The 20,269-nt window shown below is 46.3% G+C and overlaps 1 protein-coding gene and 2 long non-coding RNA genes across 4 annotated transcripts in view; 1 reads left to right on the top strand and 2 right to left on the bottom strand.

Moving 5' to 3' along the window:
• Window positions 1-16,324, top strand: part of LOC123723944 (palmitoyltransferase ZDHHC7) — a 22,525-nt gene extending 6,201 nt beyond the window's left edge. Inside the window, exons 4-6 of the mRNA XM_045713003.1 lie at window positions 1,458-1,539; window positions 10,801-10,931; window positions 15,633-16,324. Of these exons, the coding sequence (XP_045568959.1) occupies window positions 1,458-1,539; window positions 10,801-10,931; window positions 15,633-15,812 (393 nt within the window). The 3' untranslated portion in view covers window positions 15,813-16,324. The remainder of the gene's footprint in view (window positions 1-1,457; window positions 1,540-10,800; window positions 10,932-15,632) is intronic.
• Window positions 15,775-16,521, bottom strand: LOC123735255 (uncharacterized). Its single transcript, XR_006765344.1, has 3 exons — window positions 16,348-16,521; window positions 15,952-16,075; window positions 15,775-15,861 (listed from the first exon to the last, which is right to left on the bottom strand). It is a non-coding gene; the product is annotated as an uncharacterized lncRNA (long non-coding RNA).
• A 291-nt stretch (window positions 16,522-16,812) lies between these two features.
• LOC123735254 (uncharacterized) lies at window positions 16,813-17,191 on the bottom strand. 2 transcript variants are annotated; one of them, XR_006765342.1, is made up of 3 exons: window positions 17,141-17,191; window positions 16,986-17,078; window positions 16,813-16,863 (listed from the first exon to the last, which is right to left on the bottom strand). It is a non-coding gene; the product is annotated as an uncharacterized lncRNA (long non-coding RNA). The 2 variants fall into 2 exon arrangements; XR_006765343.1 differs by having other exon boundaries at window positions 16,813-16,832; window positions 16,955-17,078.
• Between the last annotated feature and the right edge of the window lie 3,078 nt (window positions 17,192-20,269).

The raw sequence follows: 20,269 nt of genomic DNA on the forward strand, positions 1-20,269 counted from the left end.
TCAGTGTAGGGAGAATCCTTCCTGTACCTTATGTCAAGTCCTACCGTACCTCAGTGTAGGGAGAATCCTTCCTGACTGTACCTTATTATGTCAAGTCCTACCGTACCTCAGTGTAGGGAGAATCCTTCCTGACTGTACCTTATGTCAAGTCCTACCATACCTCAGTGTAGGGAGAATCCTTCCTGACTGTACCTTATGTCAAGTCCTACCGTACCTCAGTGTAGGGAGAATCCTTCCTGACTGTACCTTATGTCAAGTCCTACCGTACCTCAGTGTAGGGGGGAATCCTTCCTGACTGTACCTTATGTCAAGTCCTACCGTACCTCAGTGTAGGGAGAATCCTTCCTGTACCTTATGTCAAGTCCTACCGTACCTCAGTGTAGGGGAATCCTTCCTTCCTGTACCTTATGTCAAGTCCTACCATACCTCAGTGTAGGGGAATCCTTCCTTCCTGTACCTTATGTCAAGTCCTACCATACCTCAGTGTAGGGAGAATCCTTCCTGACTGTACCTTATTATGTCAAGTCCTACCGTACCTCAGTGTAGGGGGAATCCTTCCTGACTGTACCTTATGTCAAGTCCTACCATACCTCAGTGTAGGGAGAATCCTTCCTGACTGTACCTTATGTCAAGTCCTACCATACCTCAGTGTAGGGAGAATCCTTCCTGACTGTACCTTATGTCAAGTCCTACCATACCTCAGTGTAGGGAGAATCCTTCCTGACTGTACCTTATGTCAAGTCCTACCATACCTCAGTGTAGGGGGAATCCTTCCTGACTGTACCTTGTGTCAAGTCCTACCGTACCTCAGTGTAGGGAGAATCCTTCCTGTACCTTATGTCAAGTCCTACCGTACCTCAGTGTAGGGAGAATCCTTCCTGACTGTACCTTATGTCAAGTCCTACCATACCTCAGTGTAGGGAGAATCCTTCCTGACTGTACCTTATGTCAAGTCCTACCGTACCTCAGTGTAGGGAGAATCCTTCCTGACTGTACCTTATGTCAAGTCCTACCGTACCTACCGTACCTGTTGCTGTTTATCTAATCCAGTGTCTGTGTGGGTAATAACCTTTTATTCACTGTTTTTCTCTCTCCCCCTCTCTCCCTCTTCCTCTCCACCTCTCTTTCTGTCTTCCCTTCTCTCTCTTCCTCCCGCTCACTTTTCCCTTTCTACTCTCTCCTGTTCCATCTTTCTCTCTCTCTCTCCCCCACCTTACCATTCCTCTCTTTACCTCCTTCCCCGATCCCTCCACTTTCTCTGACTCTATCATTACCCTCTCTCCTTCCCCACTCCTCTCTTCTCTCTCCTTCCCCGATCCCTCTCCTTTCTGACTCTCTCCTTCCTCTCTCCTTCCCCACTCCTCTCTTCTCTCCTCCTTCCCCTATCCCTCTCCTTTCCCTGACTCTCTCCTTCCTCTCTCCTCCCTTCTCTCCTCCTTCCTCTCTCCTCCCTTCAGATGTACATAGCTCTGATCTCTGTCTACGCCCTCTGCCTCAGTTTCCTACAGGTCTACAGCTGTGTCCATGACCAGTGGAATGGTAGGTACTGTTTACTGCTACGTTCACTGTGGTAGGGTTCTGTGTTTCTACCTATAGTGGAATGGTAGGGTTCTGTGTTTCTACCTATAGTGGAATGGGAGGGTTCTGTGTTTCTACCTATAGTGGAATGGGAGGGTTCTGTGTTTCTACCTATAGTGGAATGGGAGGGTTCTGTGTTTCTACCTATAGTGGAATGGTAGGGTTCTGTGTTTCTACCTATAGTGGAATGGGAGGGTTCTGTGTTTCTACCTATAGTGGAATGGGAGGGTTCTGTGTTTCTACCTATAGTGGAATGGGAGGGTTCTGTGTTTCTACCTATAGTGGAATGGTAGGGTTCTGTGTTTCTACCTATAGTGGAATGGGAGGGTTCTGTGTTTCTACCTATAGTGGAATGGTAGGGTTCTGTGTTTCTACCTATAGTGGAATGGGAGGGTTCTGTGTTTCTACCTATAGTGGAATGGGAGGGTTCTGTGTTTCTACCTATAGTGGAATGGGAGGGTTCTGTGTTTCTACCTATAGTGGAATGGTAGGGTTCTGTGTTTCTACCTATAGTGGAATGGGAGGGTTCTGTGTTTCTACCTATAGTGGAATGGGAGGGTTCTGTGTTTCTACCTATAGTGGAATGGGAGGGTTCTGTGTTTCTACCTATAGTGGAATGGGAGGGTTCTGTGTTTCTACCTATAGTGGAATGGGAGGGTTCTGTGTTTCTACCTATAGTGGAATGGGAGGGTTCTGTGTTTCTACCTATAGTGGAATGGTAGGGTTCTGTGTTTCTACCTATAGTGGAATGGGAGGGTTCTGTGTTTCTACCTATAGTGGAATGGGAGGGTTCTGTGTTTCTACCTATAGTGGAATGGGAGGGTTCTGTGTTTCTACCTATAGTGGAATGGTAGGGTTCTGTGTTTCTACCTATAGTGGAATGGGAGGGTTCTGTGTTTCTACCTATAGTGGAATGGGAGGGTTCTGTGTTTCTACCTATAGTGGAATGGGAGGGTTCTGTGTTTCTACCTATAGTGGAATGGGGAGGGTTCTGTGTTTCTACCTATAGTGGAATGGTAGGGTTCTGTGTTTCTACCTATAGTGGAATGGGAGGGTTCTGTGTTTCTACCTATAGTGGAATGGGAGGGTTCTGTGTTTCTACCTATAGTGGAATGGGAGGGTTCTGTGTTTCTACCTATAGTGGAATGGTAGGGTTCTGTGTTTCTACCTATAGTGGAATGGGAGGGTTCTGTGTTTCTACCTATAGTGGAATGGGAGGGTTCTGTGTTTCTACCTATAGTGGAATGGGAGGGTTCTGTGTTTCTACCTATAGTGGAATGGGAGGGTTCTGTGTTTCTACCTATAGTGGAATGGGAGGGTTCTGTGTTTCTACCTATAGTGGAATGGGAGGGTTCTGTGTTTCTACCTATAGTGGAATGGGAGGGTTCTGTGTTTCTACCTATAGTGGAATGGGAGGGTTCTGTGTTTCTACCTATAGTGGAATGGGAGGGTTCTGTGTTTCTACCATAGTGGAATGGGAGGGTTCTGTGTTTCTACCTATAGTGGAATGGGAGGGTTCTGTGTTTCTACCTATAGTGGAATGGGAGGGTTCTGTGTTTCTACCTATAGTGGAATGGGAGGGTTCTGTGTTTCTACCTATAGTGGAATGGGAGGGTTCTGTGTTTCTACCTATAGTGGAATGGGAGGGTTCTGTGTTTCTACCTATAGTGGAATGGGAGGGTTCTGTGTTTCTACCTATAGTGGAATGGGAGGGTTCTGTGTTTCTACCTATAGTGGAATGGGAGGGTTCTGTGTTTCTACCTATAGTGGAATGGGAGGGTTCTGTGTTTCTACCTATAGTGGAATGGGAGGGTTCTGTGTTTCTACCTATAGTGGAATGGGAGGGTTCTGTGTTTCTACCTATAGTGGAATGGGAGGGTTCTGTGTTTCTACCTATAGTGGAATGGGAGGGTTCTGTGTTTCTACCTATAGTGGAATGGGAGGGTTCTGTGTTTCTACCTATAGTGGAATGGGAGGGTTCTGTGTTTCTACCTATAGTGGAATGGTAGGGTTCTGTGTTTCTACCTATAGTGGAATGGGAGGGTTCTGTGTTTCTACCTATAGTGGAATGGGAGGGTTCTGTGTTTCTACCTATAGTGGAATGGGAGGGTTCTGTGTTTCTACCTATAGTGGAATGGGAGGGTTCTGTGTTTCTACCTATAGTGGAATGGGAGGGTTCTGTGTTTCTACCTATAGTGGAATGGGAGGGTTCTGTGTTTCTACCTATAGTGGAATGGGAGGGTTCTGTGTTTCTACCTATAGTGGAATGGTAGGGTTCTGTGTTTCTACCTATAGTGGAATGGGAGGGTTCTGTGTTTCTACCTATAGTGGAATGGGAGGGTTCTGTGTTTCTACCTATAGTGGAATGGGAGGGTTCTGTGTTTCTACCTATAGTGGAATGGGAGGGTTCTGTGTTTCTACCTATAGTGGAATGGGAGGGTTCTGTGTTTCTACCTATAGTGGAATGGGAGGGTTCTGTGTTTCTACCTATAGTGGAATGGGAGGGTTCTGTGTTTCTACCTATAGTGGAATGGGAGGGTTCTGTGTTTCTACCTATAGTGGAATGGGAGGGTTCTGTGTTTCTACCTATAGTGGAATGGGAGGGTTCTGTGTTTCTACCTATAGTGGAATGGGAGGGTTCTGTGTTTCTACCTATAGTGGAATGGGAGGGTTCTGTGTTTCTACCTATAGTGGAATGGGAGGGTTCTGTGTTTCTACCTATAGTGGAATGGGAGGGTTCTGTGTTTCTACCTATAGTGGAATGGGAGGGTTCTGTGTTTCTACCTATAGTGGAATGGGAGGGTTCTGTGTTTCTACCTATAGTGGAATGGGAGGGTTCTGTGTTTCTACCTATAGTGGAATGGGAGGGTTCTGTGTTTCTACCTATAGTGGAATGGGAGGGTTCTGTGTTTCTACCTATAGTGGAATGGGAGGGTTCTGTGTTTCTACCTATAGTGGAATGGGAGGGTTCTGTGTTTCTACCTATAGTGGAATGGTAGGGTTCTGTGTTTCTACCTATAGTGGAATGGGAGGGTTCTGTGTTTCTACCTATAGTGGAATGGGAGGGTTCTGTGTTTCTACCTATAGTGGAATGGGAGGGTTCTGTGTTTCTACCTATAGTGGAATGGGAGGGTTCTGTGTTTCTACCTATAGTGGAATGGGAGGGTTCTGTGTTTCTACCTATAGTGGAATGGGAGGGTTCTGTGTTTCTACCTATAGTGGAATGGGAGGGTTCTGTGTTTCTACCTATAGTGGAATGGGAGGGTTCTGTGTTTCTACCTATAGTGGAATGGGAGGGTTCTGTGTTTCTACCTATAGTGGAATGGGAGGGTTCTGTGTTTCTACCTATAGTGGAATGGGAGGGTTCTGTGTTTCTACCTATAGTGGAATGGTAGGGTTCTGTGTTTCTACCTATAGTGGAATGGGAGGGTTCTGTGTTTCTACCTATAGTGGAATGGGAGGGTTCTGTGTTTCTACCTATAGTGGAATGGGAGGGTTCTGTGTTTCTACCTATAGTGGAATGGGAGGGTTCTGTGTTTCTACCTATAGTGGAATGGGAGGGTTCTGTGTTTCTACCTATAGTGGAATGGTAGGGTTCTGTGTTTCTACCTATAGTGGAATGGGAGGGTTCTGTGTTTCTACCTATAGTGGAATGGGAGGGTTCTGTGTTTCTACCTATAGTGGAATGGGAGGGTTCTGTGTTTCTACCTATAGTGGAATGGGAGGGTTCTGTGTTTCTACCTATAGTGGAATGGGAGGGTTCTGTGTTTCTACCTATAGTGGAATGGGAGGGTTCTGTGTTTCTACCTATAGTGGAATGGGAGGGTTCTGTGTTTCTACCTATAGTGGAATGGGAGGGTTCTGTGTTTCTACCTATAGTGGAATGGGAGGGTTCTGTGTTTCTACCTATAGTGGAATGGGAGGGTTCTGTGTTTCTACCTATAGTGGAATGGGAGGGTTCTGTGTTTCTACCTATAGTGGAATGGGAGGGTTCTGTGTTTCTACCTATAGTGGAATGGTAGGGTTCTGTGTTTCTACCTATAGTGGAATGGTAGGGTTCTGTGTTTCTACCTATAGTGGAATGGTAGGGTTCTGTGTTTCTACCTATAGTGGAATGGGAGGGTTCTGTGTTTCTACCTATAGTGGAATGGGAGGGTTCTGTGTTTCTACCTATAGTGGAATGGTAGGGTTCTGTGTTTCTACCTATAGTGGAATGGGAGGGTTCTGTGTTTCTACCTATAGTGGAATGGGAGGGTTCTGTGTTTCTACCTATAGTGGAATGGGAGGGTTCTGTGTTTCTACCTATAGTGGAATGGGAGGGTTCTGTGTTTCTACCTATAGTGGAATGGGAGGGTTCTGTGTTTCTACCTATAGTGGAATGGGAGGGTTCTGTGTTTCTACCTATAGTGGAATGGGAGGGTTCTGTGTTTCTACCTATAGTGGAATGGGAGGGTTCTGTGTTTCTACCTATAGTGGAATGGGAGGGTTCTGTGTTTCTACCTATAGTGGAATGGGAGGGTTCTGTGTTTCTACCTATAGTGGAATGGTAGGGTTCTGTGTTTCTACCTATAGTGGAATGGTAGGGTTCTGTGTTTCTACCTATAGTGGAATGGGAGGGTTCTGTGTTTCTACCTATAGTGGAATGGGAGGGTTCTGTGTTTCTACCTATAGTGGAATGGGAGGGTTCTGTGTTTCTACCTATAGTGGAATGGGAGGGTTCTGTGTTTCTACCTATAGTGGAATGGGAGGGTTCTGTGTTTCTACCTATAGTGGAATGGGAGGGTTCTGTGTTTCTACCTATAGTGGAATGGGAGGGTTCTGTGTTTCTACCTATAGTGGAATGGGAGGGTTCTGTGTTTCTACCTATAGTGGAATGGGAGGGTTCTGTGTTTCTACCTATAGTGGAATGGGAGGGTTCTGTGTTTCTACCTATAGTGGAATGGGAGGGTTCTGTGTTTCTACCTATAGTGGAATGGGAGGGTTCTGTGTTTCTACCTATAGTGGAATGGGAGGGTTCTGTGTTTCTACCTATAGTGGAATGGGAGGGTTCTGTGTTTCTACCTATAGTGGAATGGGAGGGTTCTGTGTTTCTACCTATAGTGGAATGGGAGGGTTCTGTGTTTCTACCTATAGTGGAATGGGAGGGTTCTGTGTTTCTACCTATAGTGGAATGGGAGGGTTCTGTGTTTCTACCTATAGTGGAATGGGAGGGTTCTGTGTTTCTACCTATAGTGGAATGGGAGGGTTCTGTGTTTCTACCTATAGTGGAATGGGAGGGTTCTGTGTTTCTACCTATAGTGGAATGGGAGGGTTCTGTGTTTCTACCTATAGTGGAATGGGAGGGTTCTGTGTTTCTACCTATAGTGGAATGGGAGGGTTCTGTGTTTCTACCTATAGTGGAATGGGAGGGTTCTGTGTTTCTACCTATAGTGGAATGGGAGGGTTCTGTGTTTCTACCTATAGTGGAATGGGAGGGTTCTGTGTTTCTACCTATAGTGGAATGGGAGGGTTCTGTGTTTCTACCTATAGTGGAATGGGAGGGTTCTGTGTTTCTACCTATAGTGGAATGGGAGGGTTCTGTGTTTCTACCTATAGTGGAATGGGAGGGTTCTGTGTTTCTACCTATAGTGGAATGGGAGGGTTCTGTGTTTCTACCTATAGTGGAATGGGAGGGTTCTGTGTTTCTACCTATAGTGGAATGGGAGGGTTCTGTGTTTCTACCTATAGTGGAATGGGAGGGTTCTGTGTTTCTACCTATAGTGGAATGGGAGGGTTCTGTGTTTCTACCTATAGTGTAATGGTAGGGTTCTGTGTTTCTACCTATAGTGTAATGGGAGGGTTCTGTGTTTCTACCTATAGTGGAATGGGAGGGTTCTGTGTTTCTACCTATAGTGGAATGGTAGGGTTCTGTCTCCACTGTTACATTCACTGTCCACTGTGTGTGTTAATATGCTGTGGGAAATTGAGACACTTTTTTTGCCTGTAGACATTGTTCTCTTGGTCTTACGACTCTGCTGCAGAATCACCACATCTTATTTTCTGGGGAAAATTAAATAATGATAAATAATGATGATGATAATTATAATGATGATAATTATAATAATAATGACGATGATAATAATGATTATGAAGATAATGGTAATTATAATGATGAAAAGAATGTTAATTGTAATAATGATGGTGATGATGATAATGGAAATAATGATAATTAGAATAACGATAATGATGAGGATAATAATCATGATAATGGTGTTAATAAACATGACAATAACATTAATGACGAGGATGAAAATAATGATCATGATAAATATAATAATGATGAGTGATAATGATGCTGATGATAATTATCATAATAATGATAATAATGATGAAAATGATTATGAAGATGAAGATAATGATAATAATTCTAATAATAAGGATGATGATAATGTGGATAATTATAATAATGATGATAATTATTATAATAATAATGATAATAATAATGATGATGATGATGATAATAATTATAATAATAATGATGATAATTATTATAATAATAATTATAATAATAATGATGATAATTATAATAAGAATGATAATTATAATAAGAATGATAATTATAATAATAATGCATTTATTTTTTATTTTTTATTTAACCAGGTAGGCCAGTTGAGAACAAGTTCTCATTTACAACTGCGACCTGGCCAAGATAAAGCAAAGCGACACAAACAACAACAGAGTTGCACATGGAATAAACAAACATACAGTAAATACCACAATAGAAAAGTCTATATACAGTGTGTGCAAATGAGGTAAGATAAGGGAGGTAAGGCAATAAATGGGCCATAGTGGCGAAATAATTACAATTTAGCAATTTAACACTGGAGTGATACAGTTGAAGTCGGAAGTTTACATACACCTTAGCCAAATATATTTAAACTCAGTTTTTCACAATTCCTGACATTTAATCCTAGTAAAGATTCCCTGTCTTAGGTCAGTTAGGATCACCACTTTATTTTAAGAATGTGAAATGTCAGAATAATAGTAGAGAGAATGATTTATTTCAGCTTTTATTTCTTCCATCACATTCCCAGTGGGTAAGAAGTTTACATATAAACTCAATTAGTATTTGGTAGCATTGCCTATACATTTTTTTTACTTGGTTCAAATGTTTCGGTAGCCTTCCACAAGCTTCCCACAATAAATTGGGTGAATTTTGGCCCATTCCTCCTGACAGAGCTGATGTAACTGAGTCAGGTTTGTAGGCCTCCTTGCTCGCACAAGCCTTTTCAGTTCTGCCCACAAATTTTCTATAGGATTGAGGTCAGGGCTTTGTGATGGCCACTCCAATACCTTGACTTTGTTGTCCTTAAGCCATTTTGCCACGACTTTGGAAGTATGCTTGGGGTCATTGTCCATTTGGAAGACCCATTTGCGACCAAGCTTAAACTTCCTGACTGATGTCTTGAGATGTTGCTTCAATATATCCACATAATTTTCCATCCTCATGATGCCATATATTCTGCACCAGTCCCTCCTGCAGCAAAGCACCCCCACAACATGATGCTGCCACCCCCGTGCTTCACGGTTGGGATGGTGTTCTTCGGCTTAGAAGTCCCCCCCCCCTTTTCCTCCAAACATAACGATGGTCATTATGGCCAAACAGTTCTATTTTTGTTTCATCAGACCAGAGGACATTTCTCCAAAAAGTACAGTCTTTGTCCCCATGTGCAGTTGCAAAATGTAGTCTGGCTTTTTTATGGCAGTTTTGGAGCAGTGGCTTCTTCCTTGCTGAGCGGCCTTTCAGGTTATGTCGATATAGGACTCGTTTTACTGTGGGTATAGATACTTTTGTACCTGTTTCCTCCAGCATCTTCACAAGGTCCTTTGCTGTTGTTCTGGGATTGATTTGCACTTTTTGCACCAAAGTACGTTCATCTCTAGGAGACAGAACGCGTCTCCTTCCTGAGCGGTATGACGGCTGCGTGGTCCCGTGGTGTTTATACTTGCGTACTATTGTTTGTACCGATGAACGTGGTACCTTCAGGCATTTGGAAATTGCTTCCAAAAATAATCTGTCTGTAAACAATTGTTGGAAAAATTACTTGTGTCATGCACAAAGTACATGTCCTAACCGACTTGCCAAAACTATACTTTGTTAACAAGAAATGTATATGTGGGGGAAAAAAGAGTCCAGTATGCTCTGGGTTGAATCGCTGTGCAGACTGGCAGGAGTTGTCCGGGCTAAAGGTTAGCTGATGACCGCTAGCAGGGGCTAGCTGACTACTAGCTAGTTAGCTGGCTAGCTGACTACTAGCTAGTTAGCTGGCTAGCTAGCTTCTGTTGGGGGTTCCGGTTCTTAAGTAAAGAAAATAGCAGATCCGTACCACATTGGGTGAGGCGGATTACAGGTGAATATGTTGAAGTTGAGCTTTAAAAAATATTTAAAAATAAATAAATATGAAGAAAAAATATATATATATACACGGGACACGACGCCATCTTGGATATGATGATGATGATGATGATGATAATGAGGAGGCGGATAATGATAATTATAATGATGGTGAGGATGAGAATGATGATGATTATATTAATGATGATAATAATGATGATGACAATAATAATGATTATTATTATAATAATAATAATAATAATGAAGATGATGATGATGATGATTATAATAACGTTGATGATGATTATAATAATGATGATGTTGATGATGATGATTATATTAATGACAATAATAATGATTATAATAATGATGATGTTTATTATAATAATGTTGGTGGTGATGATTATAATAATGATGATTATATTTGATTTTAAATGCTTCTAAATGTTGATAGAACCTTTATGATCAGAGGATAAAATAATGACTCCTCTCTCCTCCTCTGTCATAATAATGGCACCCCTCTCCTCCTCTGTCAAAATAATGGCACCCCTCTCCTCCTCTGTCAAAATAATGGCACCCCTCTCCTCCTCTTTCAAAATAATGACACCCCTCTCCTCCTCTTTCAAAATAATGACACCCCTCTTCTCTGTCAAAATAATGACACCCCTCTCCTCCTCTGTCAAAATAATGACACCCCTCTTCTCTGTCAAAATAATGACACCCCTCTCCTCCTCTGTCAAAATAATGACACCCCTCTCCTCCTCTGTCAAAATAATGACACCCCTCTCCTCCTCTGTCAAAATAATGACGTCACCTCTCTCCTCCTCTCCCACAATTCCATCTCCCAGAATGCACTAACTTCTCTCCTCCGGTGGCGGTGATGCTGATGGTCTTCCTCTGTCTGGAGGCCTTCCTCTTCCTCACCTTCACCGTGGTGATGTTCGGAACGCAGATCCACTCCATCTGCAACGACGAGACGGTGAGGCACCCAGCACGCCACACGCTGTGGTCGGCACCACTTAAAGGAACACTTGACAAGGTTTACGGCAGTGGTGGGAAAAAAACTACTCAGTTGTCATACTTGAGTAAAAGTAAAGATACTTTTAATAGAAAATGAATCAAGTAAAAAAAAGTGAAAGTCACCCAGTAAAATACTACTTGAGTAAAAATATTTGGTTTTAAAATGTACTTACGTATCAAAAGTAAATGTACAAGTACAGTTGTAGTGGGAAGTTTACATACACTTAGGTTGGAGTCATTAAACCTTGTTTTCAACCACTCCACAAATTTCTTGTTAACAAACTATAGTTTTGGCAGGTCGGTTACGACATCTACTTTGTGCATGACACAAGTCATTTTTCCAACAATTGTTTACAGATTATTTCACTTATAATTCACTGTATCACAATTACAGTGGGTCAGAAGTTTACATACACTAAGTTGACTGTACCTTTAAACAGCTTGGAAAATTCCAGAAAATTATGTCATGGCTTTAGAAGCTTCTGATAGGCTGATTGACATCATTTGAGTCAATTGGAGGTGTACCTGTGGATGTATTTCAAGGCCTACCTTCAAACTCAGTGCCTCTTTGCTTGACATCATGGGAAAATCAAAAGAAATCAGCCAAGACCTCACGAAAATAAATTGTAGACCTGCACAAGTCTGGTTCATCCTTGGGAGCAATTTCCAAACACCTGAAGGTACCATGTTCATCTGTACAAACAATAGTACGCAAGTATAAACACCATGGGACCACGCAGCCGCCATACCGCTCAGGAAGGAGACGCGTTCTGTCTCCTAGAGATTAACGTACTTTGGTGCGAAAAGTGCAAATCAATCCCAGAACAACAGCAAAGGACCTTGATGGCGCTGGAGGAAACGGGTACAAAAGTATCTATACCCCCAGTAAAACGAGTCCTATATCGACTTCACCTGAAAGGCCACTCAGCAAGGAAGAAGCCACTGCTCCAAAACCGCCATAAAAAAGCCAGACTTCGGTTTGCAACTGCACATGGGGGCAAAGATCGTACTTTTTGGAGAAATGTCCTCTGGTCTGATGAAACAAAAATAGAATTGTTTGACCATAATGACCATCGTTATGTTTGGAGGAAAAAGGGGGACGCTTGCAAGCCGAAGAACACCATCCCAACCGTGAAGCACGGGGGTGGAGGCATCATGTTGTGGGGGTGCTTTGCTGCAGGAGGGACTGGTGCACTTCACAAAATAGATGGCATCATGAGGTTGGAAAATTATGTGGATATATTGAAGCAACATCTCAAGACATCAGTCAGGAAGTTAAAGCTTGGTCGCAAATGGGTCTTCCAAATGGACAATGACCCCAAGCATACTTCCAAAGTTGTGGCAAAATGTCTTAAGGACAACAAAGTCAAGGTATTGGAGTGGCCATCACAAAGCCCTGACCTCAATCCTGTAGAAACTTTGTGGGCAGAACTGAAAAAGTGTGTGCAAGCAAGGAGGCCTACAAACCTGACTCAGTTACACCAGCTCTGTCAGGAGGAATGGGCTAAAATTCACCCAACTTATTGTGGGAAGCTTGTGGAAGGCTACCCGAAACGTTTGACCCAAGTTAAACTATTTAAATGCAATGCTACCAAATACTAATTGAGTTTATATGTAAACTTCTGACCCACTGGGGATGTGATGAAAGAAATAAAAGCTGAAATAAATCATTCTCTCTACTATTATTCTGACATTTCACATTGTTAAATTAAAGTGGTGATCCTAACTGACCTAAAACAGGGAATTTTAACTAGGATTAAATATCAGGAATTGTGAAAAACTGAGTTTAAATATATTTGGCTAAGTAACTGGTCCCTCAGCCTAGTAATAATAACAGCTGGGTTAGTAACAGAGTAACTGGTCCCTCAGCCTAGTAATAGTAACAGCTGGGTTAGTAACTGGTCCCTCAGCCTAGTAATAATAACAGCTGGGTTAGTAACAGAGTAACTGGTCCCTCAGCCTAGTAATAATAACAGCTAGGTTAGTAACAGAGTAACTGGTCCCTCAGCCTAGTAATAATAACAGCTGGGTTAGTAACAGAGTAACTGGTCCCTCAGCCTAGTAATAGTAACAGCCAGGTTAGTAACAGAGTAACTGGTCCCTCAGCCTAGTAATAGTAACAGCCAGGTTAGTAACTGGTCCCTCAGCCTAGTAATAGTAACAGCTGGGTTAGTAACAGAGTAACTGGTCCCTCAGCCTAGTAATAATAACAGCTGGGTTAGTAACTGGTCCCTCAGCCTAGTAATAATAACAGCTGGGTTAGTAACAGAGTAACTGGTCCCTCAGCCTAGTAATAATAACAGCTGGGTTAGTAACAGAGTAACTGGTCCCTCAGCCTAGTAATAATAACAGCTGGGTTAGTAACTGGTCCCTCAGCCTAGTAATAGTAACAGCTGGGTTAGTAACTGGTCCCTCAGCCTAGTAATAATAACAGCTGGGTTAGTAACTGGTCCCTCAGCCTAGTAATAGTAACAGCTGGGTTAGTAACAGAGTAACTGGTCCCTCAGCCTAGTAATAATAACAGCTGGGTTAGTAACAGAGTAACTGGTCCCTCAGCCTAGTAATAATAACAGCTGGGTTAGTAACAGAGTAACTGGTCCCTCAGCCTAGTAATAATAACAGCTGGGTTAGTAACTGGTCCCTCAGCCTAGTAATAGTAACAGCTGGGTTAGTAACAGAGTAACTGGTCCCTCAGCCTAGTAATAGTAACAGCCAGGTTAGTAACTGGTCCCTCAGCCTAGTAATAGTAACAGCCAGGTTAGTAACTGGTCCCTCAGCCTAGTAATAATAACAGCCAGGTTAGTAACAGAGTAACTGGTCCCTCAGCCTAGTAATAGTAACAGCCAGGTTAGTAACTGGTCCCTCAGCCTAGTAATAGTAACAGCCAGGTTAGTAACTGGTCCCTCAGCCTAGTAATAGTAACAGCCAGGTTAGTAACAGAGTAACTGGTCCCTCAGCCTAGTAATAGTAACAGCCAGGTTAGTAACTGGTCCCTCAGCCTAGTAATAATAACAGCTGGGTTAGTAACTGGTCCCTCAGCCTAGTAATAGTAACAGCCAGGTTAGTAACAGAGTAACTGGTCCCTCAGCCTAGTAATAATAACAGCTGGGTTAGTAACTGGTCCCTCAGCCTAGTAATAGTAACAGCTGGGTTAGTAACAGAGTAACTGGTCCCTCAGCCTAGTAATAATAACAGCTGGGTTAGTAACTGGTCCCTCAGCCTAGTAATAGTAACAGCTGGGTTAGTAACAGAGTAACTGGTCCCTCAGCCTAGTAATAGTAACAGCTGGGTTAGTAACAGAGTAACTGGTCCCTCAGCCTAGTAATAATAACAGCTGGGTTAGTAACTGGTCCCTCAGCCTAGTAATAATAACAGCTGGGTTAGTAACAGAGTAACTGGTCCCTCAGCCTAGTAATAATAACAGCTGGGTTAGTAACTGGTCCCTCAGCCTAGTAATAATAACAGCTGGGTTAGTAACAGAGTAACTGGTCCCTCAGCCTAGTAATAATAACAGCCAGGTTAGTAACTGGTCCCTCAGCCTAGTAATAGTAACAGCTGGGTTAGTAACAGAGTAACTGGTCCCTCAGCCTAGTAATAGTAACAGCCAGGTTAGTAACTGGTCCCTCAGCCTAGTAATAATAACAGCTGGGTTAGTAACTGGTCCCTCAGCCTAGTAATAATAACAGCTGGGTTAGTAACAGAGTAACTGGTCCCTCAGCCTAGTAATAATAACAGCTGGGTTAGTAACAGAGTAACTGGTCCCTCAGCCTAGTAATAGTAACAGCCAGGTTAGTAACTGGTCCCTCAGCCTAGTAATAGTAACAGCCAGGTTAGTAACTGGTCCCTCAGCCTAGTAATAGTAACAGCCAGGTTAGTAACAGAGTAACTGGTATCTCTCCTCTCCAGGTTCCTCTCGTCTCCTAGTCTGACTGGACTACAGATCATTCTGGTCCAACTCCTTCAGTTTTCCCCTGATATCCATGAACAAATAGAACAAAATGTCTGTCCTGAATCGACCTAGTTGAGGCAACAGTAGCTCTGGTTCATTAAAATAATATGTTGACTAAAGTGTCTGTCTGTCTGTCTGTCTGCCTGTCTGTCTGCCTGTCGGTCTGCCTGTCGGTCTGCCTGTCTGCCTGCCTGCCTGTCTGTCTGTCTGTCGGTCTGCCTGTCGGTCTGCCTGTCTGTCTGCCTGTCGGTCTGCCTGTCTGTCTGTCTGCCTGCCTGTCTGCCTGCCTGTCTGTCTGTCTGCCTGCCTGTCTGTCTGTCGGTCTGCCTGTCGGTCTGCCTGTCGGTCTGCCTGCCTGTCTGTCTGCCTGTCTGTCTGTCTGCCTGCCTGTCTGTCTGCCTGTCTGTCTGCCTGCCTGTCTGTCTGTCTGCCTGCCTGTCTGTCTGTCTGTCGGTCTGCCTGTCGGTCTGCCTGTCGGTCTGCCTGCCTGTCTGTCTGCCTGTCTGTCTGTCTGCCTGTCTGTCTGTCTGCCTGTCTGTCTGTCTGCCTGTCGGCCTGCCTGTCGCCCTGTCTGTCTGTCTGCCTGCCTGCCTGCCTGCCTGTCTGTCTGTCTGTCTGTCTGTCTGTCTGTCTGTCTGTCTGTCTGTCTGCCTGCCTGTCTGTCTGTCGGTGTCTGCCTGTCGGTGTCTGTCTGTCTGTCTCATCTTCCAGGAGATCGAGCGTCTGAAGAATGAGAAACCGACGTGGGAGCGGCGTCTGCGCTGGGAGGGGATGAAGGCCGTGTTCGGAGGCCCGCCCTCCTTCCTCTGGTTCAACCCATTCTCCGGCCTGCGTCTGCGGCGCCTGCCGATGACACGTACACGCCGTAGTGGTGTGGAGTTCTCTGTCTGAGGGCTGAGCAGCCCAAAACACAGCTCTTCCCTGTCTGATACCCTCAGACCTCTCTGGACCGTCTGATACCCCCTCCGGACCTCTCTGGACCGTCTGATACCCCCTCCGGACCTCTCTGGACCGTCTGATACCCTCAGACCTCTCTGGACCGTCTGATACCCCCTCCGGACCTCTCTGGACCGTCTGATACCCCCTCCGGACCTCTCTGGACCGTCTGATACCCCCTCCGGACCTCTCTGGACCGTCTGATACCCCCTCCGGACCTCTCTGGACCGTCTGATACCCTCAGACCTCTCTGGACCGTCTGATACCCCCGCCAGACCTCTCTGGACCGTCTGATAGCTCCGCCGGACCTCTCTGGACCGTCTGATACCCTCAGACCTCTCTGGACCGTCTGATACCCCCTCCGGACCTCTCTGGACCGTCTGATACCCCCGCCGGACCTCTCTGGACCGTCTGATACCCCCTCCGGACCTCTCTGGACCGTCTGATACCCCCTCCGGACCCTCTGGACCGTCTGATACCCCCTCCGGACCTCTCTGGACCGTCTGATAGCCCCGCCGGACCTCTCTGGACCGTCTGATACCCCTCAGACCTCTCTGGACCGTCTGATACCCTCAGACCTCTCTGGACCGTCTGATGGCCCCGCCGGACCTCTCTGGACCGTCTGATAGCCCCCGCCGGACCTCTCTGGACCGTCTGATAGCCCCCGCCAGACCTCTCTGGACCGTCTGATACCCTCAGACCTCTCTGGACCGTCTGATACCCCCTCCGGACCTCTCTGGACCGTCTGATACCCCCTCCCGGACCTCTCTGGACCGTCTGATACCCCCTCCGGACCTCTCTGGACCGTCTGATAGCCCTGCCGGACCTCTCTGGACCGTCTGATACCCCCGCCGGACCTCTCTGGACCGTCTGATACCCTCAGACCTCTCTGGACCGTCTGATACCCCCTCCGGACCTCTCTGGACCGTCTGATACCCCCTCCGGACCTCTCTGGACCGTCTGATACCCTCAGACCTCTCTGGACCGTCTGATAGCCCCGCCAGACCTCTCTGGACCGTCTGATACCCCCGCCGGACCTCTGGACCGTCTGATACCCCTCCGGACCTCTCTGGACCGTCTGATAGCCCCGCCCGGACCTCTCTGGACCGTCTGATACCCCCTCCGGACCTCTCTGGACCGTCTGATACCCCCGCCGGACCTCTCTGGACCGTCTGATACCCCCTCCGGACCTCTCTGGACCGTCTGATAGCCCCGCCGGACCTCTCTGGACCGTCTGATACCCCCTCCGGACCTCTCTGGACCGTCTGATAGCCCCGCCGGACCTCTCTGGACCGTTGGACACATCATGGTGGTTTCTGTGTCACCCCTGGACTGATAGGATGGGGTGTGACCTGTGACTTACGTAATGGAGAACAGCTGTACCCCCCATTCACACTACAGGGGGTCTCCTGAAGTCCCTGTCTCTCTGTCCTTAGCCATGCTGGAAGCCCTTTTTCTATCTCCACTCCACTGACAGGGAGATCAGTATCTTGGTCTGTCTGTCCTCACAGAGAGACTGGGGCTGAATATGGGTCTGTCCACACAGAGAGACTAGGGCTGAATATGGGTCAGTCCTCCACACAGAGAGACTAGGGCTGAATATGGGTCAGTCCTCACAGAGAGACTAGGGCTGAATATGGGTCTGTCCACACAGAGAGACTAGGGCTGAATATGGGTCAGTCCTCCTCACAGAGAGACTGGGGCTGAATATGGGTCAGTCCTCCACACAGAGAGACTAGGGCTGAATATGGGTCAGTCCTCCACACAGAGAGACTGGGGCTGAATATGGGTCAGTCCTCACAGAGAGACTAGGGCTGAATATGGGTCTGTCCACACAGAGAGACTAGGGCTGAATATGGGTCAGTCCTCCTCACAGAGAGACTGGGGCTGAATATGGGTCAGTCCACACAGAGAGACTAGGGCTGAATATGGGTCTGTCCACACAGAGAGACTAGGGCTGAATATGGGTCTGTCCACACAGAGAGACTAGGGCTGAATATGGGTCTGTCCACACAGAGAGACTAGGGCTGAATATGGGTCAGTCCTCCACACAGAGAGACTAGGGCTGAATATGGGTCTGTCCACACAGAGAGACTAGGGCTGAATATGGGTCTGTCCTCACAGAGAGACTGGGGCTGAATATGGGTCTGTCCACACAGAGAGACTGGGGCTGAATATGGGTCTGTCCACACAGAGAGACTAGGGCTGAATATGGGTCAGTCCTCCACACAGAGAGACTGGGGCTGAATATGGGTCAGTCCTCACAGAGAGACTAGGGCTGAATATGGGTCAGTCCTCCACACAGAGAGACTAGGGCTGAATATGGGTCAGTCCTCACAGAGAGACTAGGGCTGAATATGGGTCTGTCCACACAGAGAGACTAGGGCTGAATATGGGTCTGTCCACACAGAGAGACTAGGGCTGAATATGGGTCAGTCCTCCACACAGAGAGACTGGGGCTGAATATGGGTCTGTCCTCACAGAGAGACTAGGGCTGAATATGGGTCAGTCCTCCACACAGAGAGACTAGGGCTGAATATGGGTCAGTCCTCACAGAGAGACTAGGGCTGAATATGGGTCAGTCCTCCACACAGAGAGACTGGGGCTGAATATGGGTCTGTCCTCACAGAGAGACTAGGGCTGAATATGGGTCTGTCCACACAGAGAGACTAGGGCTGAATATGGGTCTGTCCTCACAGAGAGACTAGGGCTGAATATGGGTCAGTCCTCCACACAGAGAGACTGGGGCTGAATATGGGTCAGTCCACACAGAGAGACTAGGGCTGAATATGGATCAGTCCTCCACACAGAGAGACTAGGGCTGAATATGGGTCAGTCCACACAGAGAGACTAGGGCTGAATATGGATCAGTCCTCCACACAGAGAGACTAGCCTGCCCTGTTCTGCTGTGAGCCCCAGTCAGCCATTCAGTCAGCCAGCCAGCTTGCCAGCCGGCCAGTTAGCCAGCCAGTCAGCTAGCCAGCCAGCCAGCCAGTCAGCTAGCCAGCCAGTCAGCCAGCCAGCCAGCCAGTCAGCTAGCCAGCCAGTCAGCCAGCCAGTCAGCCAGCCAGCCAGCCAGCCAGCCAGTCAGTCAGCTAGCCAGTCAGCCAGCCAGCCAGTCAACCAGCCAGCCAGTCAGTCAGCCACACTGGATACATATTGTACATCTATTAACTTGTTCTGCGTACTGGTGCAGTCTTAACCTGCTGTTCAATGTCTGCATGAGGATGTGAACAGGGTCCGTTTGCTTTTTTTTTTATAACGAGCTCCTTTTCTGTCTGGCACAATCTGAAGACACCGTGTTGTGGTCGGACGTTTTAAACAGGACTTGTCTAGGACACCCAAGGACAGACGGGACAAGGGGGAGAAAATGACGTTCTGAGTTTAAGTCCAGGACTTGAACACTTCAGGCACCGAGGACAAACAGGTGACAGGGGATGAAGACTGTGTTTTTTTTCATCTAGTGTGGTTTTGTGGTGATGCTTCTCAAGAATCCCGACCGGAGCCTGGTCCTCCCTGCCTCTGGCCACAACCCAAGTGTACTGACTACTGATATTAAACAGCCTGGACATAGAAGTCTATATCTACTGAACGCAGACGGTTCAGTGCTTTCTCTCTGCCCAGGCCTCGACGTACCCAACACCTGAACTATGCCCCTGATGCAACGGACTGAACAACGGGTTGAGCTGTGACCTGGACCATGTTCGCTCAAATGGGACAAAAACATTTAAACGGGTGGGGAGAGGTACTATCAGAATTTGGCTGAAAAATGTATTTTTGTTGTTTCTTTGTATTTTGTCTCATTGGTTGTTTTTCCTCCTTGTTTAGGAGCTGCTACGGTGTTTCCCAGACCCCAAGTCCTGTTCCCCCCTTTACCAATGTTTCCCAGACCCCATGTCCTGTCCCCCCTTTACCAATGTTTCCCATGTCCTGTCCCCCCTTTACCAATGTTTCCCATGTCCTGTCCCCCCTTTACCAATGTTTCCCATGTCCTGTCCCCCCTTTACCAATGTTTCCCATGTCCTGTCCCCCCTTTACCAATGTTTCCCATGTCCTGTCCCCGCCTTTACCAATGTTTCCCAAGTCCTGTCCCCCCTTTACCAATGTTTCCCAAGTCCTGTCCCCATGTCCTGTCCCCCCTTTACCAATGTTTCCCAAGTCCTGTCCCCCATGTCCTGTCCCCGCCTTTACCAATGTTTCCCATGTCCTGTCCCCGCCTTTACCAATGTTTCCCCAAGTCCTGTCCCCCCTTTACCAATGTTTCCCAAGTCCTGTCCCCGCCTTTACCAATGTTTCCCAAGTCCTGTCCCCCCTTTACCAATGTTTCCCATGTCCTGTCCCCGCCTTTACCAATGTTTCCCAAGTCCTGTCCCCATGTCCTGTCCCCGCCTTTACCAATGTTTCCCAAGTCC

The sequence above is a fragment of the Salmo salar genome, unplaced genomic scaffold (assembly GCF_905237065.1).
Source record: "Salmo salar unplaced genomic scaffold, Ssal_v3.1, whole genome shotgun sequence".
Taxonomy (NCBI): Eukaryota; Metazoa; Chordata; class Actinopteri; order Salmoniformes; family Salmonidae; genus Salmo; species Salmo salar.